At 31.9% G+C, this 5560-nt stretch overlaps 1 protein-coding gene across 1 annotated transcript; it reads right to left on the bottom strand.

Annotated features, from left to right (window-relative positions):
- Positions 1-1031: 1031 nt before the first annotated feature.
- LOC131077242 (replication protein A 70 kDa DNA-binding subunit A-like) lies at positions 1032-1970 on the bottom strand. Its single transcript, XM_058014695.2, has one exon. It carries the CDS (start codon positions 1968-1970, stop codon positions 1032-1034), a length of 939 nt encoding a protein of 312 aa, XP_057870678.2.
- Between the last annotated feature and the right edge of the window lie 3590 nt (positions 1971-5560).

Below are 5560 nucleotides of genomic sequence, written 5' to 3'. Positions count from 1 at the left end.
TACTGTATATATGTGAGGTTGAGATTTTGCTTGAAATGTATGGGTTTTGCAAAGTCATAAATTGACTTTGTAGTGTTCTTTTGCCTACACTTGTTGTTGTTAGTAACTTGGTTTTTCAAAAGCATCATTGTAATATTGGTATGCATAGATATAGTAATTTTTGATACATACAGATGTATGTATACATATACACATGTATATATACATATGAATTAAATATTCAAAGTGTTGTATACAAACATATGCACATATATAACTACACATGTATATATCAAAAAAACTAAGACTATGAATAATTATAGTATATATATGTGTCTGTGTGTCTATGTATGTGTGTGTGTGTGTGTGTGTGTGTGTGTGTGTGTGTGTGTGTGTGTGTGTGTGTGTGTGTGTGTGTGTGTGTGTGTGTGTGTGTGTGTGTGTGTAATTATTTGTTGTTGTTAGTTGCTTGTTGTTTTTAAAAGCATGATTCTAATATAGGTATGCATAGTTATAGTAATTTCTGATACATATAGATGTATGTATACATATACACATGTATATATATGTATCATTTAAAAATTCAAACTTCTGTATATGAACATATGCACATATATAACTACACATGTATATATCAAAAAGACTAAAACTATGAATAATTATATATAGATATGTACATATATAAGTATACCTGTATATCTGCAGAATTCTATAACTATGAATAATTTTGGTGTTGTATAGTTATACAAATAGATATTAAAAAAAAAAAAGATATATGTGCATATATGTATAAATTTTCTGCAAATAAGATAGAGCTCAGTACATTTAAAAGTAATGAGCATGAGTGAAAATAACTTATGTCATGAGGAAAGACTTTCAAAGAGATAAGAGATAGATGTAAGAAATGTACATATAGATATTTATAGAAGGAGCCATGTGTTCATAAAAGGTAATTGTTTGTATTTATAAAACTATTAAATATGTAAATTATCTAATGTAATAATTGTATTGTAAACTGAAAGTTTAATAATCAGGAAAGATGCTTTATAACTCTAAGCCTGTGTACTTAGATGACCAATTTCTGCAAGTAGTGCATCACACTCAACTTTGAAGTCAACATGAGAGACTTTATTGACTGTGACTTTCATCTTCGATTCCGAATTGTATGTGTCAATGGATACTAGTAGTGTGAATGAATAGTGATGTGACAGTAGTCTTTTAATCACTGAGCAAGGTGTTTCTATTGTTGTTGCATCATTTTGTAGTGCACAAAGCTCTTTTGCAGTTTTGTATAGCAAGTGAATGCCACCCTCATCAAATGCAGTGGCCCAAAGAGTACCTGTGGCATCTTGTAACTTTACTAGCAACAAGTAACTATAATTACAGTCTTGTATGGTCATTTCACATCTAGGGCAGAACCAAGAATCATCAACTTGCTGTGTACATTTTTTTTTGCAAGGCCTTCCATTGACTATTAGTGGACAAGCTGCGTAACAGAAACTTTGATCAATTACGTTTACAAAACGTAGAACAGCTAGCAAAGTAGTCTGAATTGTTTCTGGTTTGACACTCATCCTCTCACGGATTGAAGAAATAGTCATTCTAGTATATTTCCCATCTATGTGGATAGTTTCTACAACAAAGGGTACAACAAGCAAAGGGTCCTTTCCTCTTAATGTTAGAGGTTTTGCTTCTGGAAAAGGTGGGTTGATATGTAATGTGGTCGCAACTGTTATATTTATAAGCTTCTCATTGAAATAGCCAACATGAGCATTACGCAAAGCAAGGATAACCACACTATCATTGGTTAGCATATTTTTCAATTCTAGGCCTTTTTGTTCTGCCATTGAACCCCATAGGTTGATTTCAATTGTTGAACCAGACAGATCATTAATTTTCACAACACACTTCTGTGTTTGACTGCCATCTTTCCTGTGTATTGGAATGATATCTCCAACGTATAAAACAAGGCCAATTATGTTAACCAACATGTTATTTGTTAGATGAAACAATTCACTAATGGGCATGAAAAGAGGACGTTGTTGATCTACTTGTTCTTCGTTGGTGCACCGTTTCAGTATGGATGCATCAAACAAGATGATTTCTAAATGACTGTTTAGTTTTTTGTACCTCGTGTTTGCTTCCTTAATGGATCCCTTTGAAATAATATAATGTGAACCTATGTCCACACGGTTAGAGTGTAACTGAGCTATTTCATCAAAACATGTGACTCTAACTTCACACCCCTCATAGTCAACAATGTCAAAGCTAAACACATGGCCATTTTTTGTGGCTGTGCTATATGCCTCAATAGGGCGTTTATGAGTAACTTTGCCTTTGATTGTCTATTTATTCTGGTATGGATTCAAAGTTTTGATAGGGCTTACATTTTCAGAAGTCGTTGTTTGCAGGGATGGCAATTCAGTAGCAAACTAAAGAGATCGTTTAGATGTTGATGGTCTATCCTCAGACATTATTTCTAGTTGTTGTTCTTTGAACATGTATACTGGTTTACCAAAGAATGGGCAATCACTTTGTTTCACTTCCAGACTAAGTATTACAATAGTCATGTGAAAACAAAAGACTTCTTTTTAAATTACTGTTAATTACACTTAAACAAAATTAAATAGAGATGAAACATATCGTATTTAATAACCATAGTTTGTTTCCTACCTTGTGTTCCATATGTATCGGCATGTATAACTCGATAACTGGACTATTGTGCCTATTTTTAGAATATCTGAATCTATCAGAGTAGCATATTTAGAAGGTAAGATTGCTAACTACATGTATGTGCCATCAGATAACACTATTTTATGTCTGTCAATATCATTTATGTTGTTCTGCATTTTCTGAAATGACAAAACTTGTAGCAATGTTGAAGGAAGCTAATCCCCAACATTGATAGATTGAATTGCAAAAGGGGTAGGGGCATACTCTTGGGTTTTTGCCTACAAAAAATAATATGAATATAGAGGATTTAATTTTAATGCTAAGCAGGCCATATATCTGCTTACTTGTTAATGTAAAGAATGTGTTAGTAAAGTATGTAATCAAGCTATGTTATCTATAGAGTATTCATCTACTTTTGCACTATGCTTTGCAAAAAGGATGCATGTGGTAATGAAAAGGATGGTATGGAAAAGAGAGATGTATTGTCAAAAAAAAGAGCATAAAGCTTTCTATTTTCAAAAGCTTTGATAATTTAGCTTACCAAACTATCAATTGTGGAGTGCTCTATCGGTTCAGAGGTGGCTGCTGAAGATGCCATTGTGCATATATACCTTTTTTGTTCGAGACAAATCTCACAACTTAGCGTACATGCCAGTTCATGTTATGGCAGAAAGTTAATTTATTTGATACTAAAAGTTTTATTTATTGGAAGATTTGAATATTGTACAGCTCATATGAAATAAACAGAACGTCATGCAAGGATATCATATTTACCTATTTGTTAGTTTCAAAATCCTTTTAGATTTAATCTGACGATAAATTCTGCATCACCTTGACTGGTATATTGACTTGCAGAATAAAGTTGATTGAATTCCTATTATGACATTTAAAATATTGTGTTAGAGTAGATTGAGTGCCATAATGGGCATAATAATTCATTGTAGTTGCTAAATATGCAACTAAGTCTTACTAAACAAAAAATTGTTGCTAATTGAAATTGAAGATTGTAGATCTTTTTGTGTATTATGTTATTCAGTAGTTGTTCAGTTTGGGCAAGTTTAGGTAAGTGATGAACTAAGCATATTCAAGATGGGGAAATTGTACCTACATTAAGGCGGGTTGTTTTTTTATGATTTTGAAAATTAAAAGTAAATTATAAGCATAATGAATTGTAGTTATTATATCAGAATACAATCACAACATGATTTAAGCTTATCAAAGGTATATCTGCACAAGAACAACAAAATTAACTCAGCATAGAGTAATGTTGTCAGAGTTTAAATTTTATTTTAAATCATAATGAATTGATCATAATGTGATTGAAACATGTATTCAAAAGGAAAATTGGTCATATGCTAATAAGCTTAAAAAACATAAAGTATCACTTTATGATTTACACATTTGAGAGCATGTTAGCAAAATATGAGTTCATCTCATCAAAGATCATTCAAAATATGAGATGCATTTCTTTGTTTCGAATGTTAATCAAAATATGAATGTAGCTTTTCAAGGATTCAATAATTACAAAAATACAAGATCCACCCAAGCAACCCATCCAAGCTCGTTATCAGTCCATTTAAATACTTTGTCTCCCAATGTGAAAATAACCGTTGGATCAGTTAATTGTTCAGTACTTGGTATTGGTAAAGGCGCTAATTCGATACTATGTATGGTTGTTACAACACTACAAGATGTAGAGAGGTTCACTGTTGTTTGGTTTAGTAATTTATGTTCGTAGTGTTGAATTATCTTTCTGAGGTTGCTCTTTAACTTGTTGCTTTCTTGCAACATCCATTCAATGACATTGTTAATGTCCTCTATTTCTTTCAATCTTCTATCCATTGTTGAAATTTGATTGTGTTAGTGTGGTTGTTTTCTGTTGGAATGATAGAATGGAAATGCATTACTAAAAAAAGTGAACATAGAAGAATAATACAGCATATCTTTAAGTAGATCATATATTTTTTTGTAAATCGTAACGAATTTAGTATTGACTGGCTATAAAAACTTGTAATAATTAGTTGAATACTTTAAGTTTTGTAAATTGACTAATGAAGCAACTTTGGCATGCAAAAGGTTGTGTAAGATGCTGATGTTGGCAACATGGGTGATGCAGGGTGGATAATAAGAATTTCATGGCTGCAATAAATAGTTTGTGTTGGAAACAATAGAGCCTACAAAAAAAATAATTATCAAAAAAACACTACATGACATTTTAATTTAGTACATCATGCTGCATACAACATACTGCAATAGAACTTAGCCATCAATGGCATTACAGAGTTCTTGCCAAGACAATTAGATCTCTAAAATGTAAAAAAACTTGCACCCTAGAAGAAAATTGTCCAGTTTCTTGCTAGAGTCTCTTGGTTTTTGCTCTTTCATAATGTTGTTAATGATTTTTTTTTTGTGGATATATAAATTTCAGAATGAATTTACATGTAGGCAATGCTTTCACTCTACAAGACAAGTGCTTAGTTTTATTTATTTTAGGATTTGTGCACCTATATATCCATGTGTATATATACAGGTATACATGTCTATATAGATGTACATACATGTATACATATACATCTGATATATATACATCTATATCTATATATACATGGATATATATTTAAGTATGGCCATGAATGCTTTCACTCTGCAAGTTAAGTACTCAGTTTTATAGTTTGAAGGGTTTGTGAAATGAATACAACAACGAAATCAAATACATTTGTGCATTTGGCCAAGGAGGAAAACATTAAAGACAGCACCGCTTCAAAAAATGAGAGCACGCACTGACACCACCCCGAGTGGAAAGGTAATGACACAAAAAGAAACCCAACGCACAACTCACCATGACGGGAAGAATTAGAGGGGATTCTCTCACTAAAAAGGATACAAATTTTGCAAAACTTATTATTAG

The sequence above is a fragment of the Cryptomeria japonica genome, chromosome 8 (assembly GCF_030272615.1).
Source record: "Cryptomeria japonica chromosome 8, Sugi_1.0, whole genome shotgun sequence".
NCBI lineage: Eukaryota > Viridiplantae > Streptophyta > Pinopsida > Cupressales > Cupressaceae > Cryptomeria > Cryptomeria japonica.
The sequence above is the reverse complement of the archived record's forward strand: the minus strand, read 5'-3'. Positions and strand labels throughout refer to the sequence as shown.

Bases quoted from the DNA above. Each gene is read 5' to 3' on its own strand.
- LOC131077242 (XM_058014695.2), bottom strand. From the start codon at position 1,970: ATGTTGGTTAACATAATTGGCCTTGTTTTATACGTTGGAGATATCATT.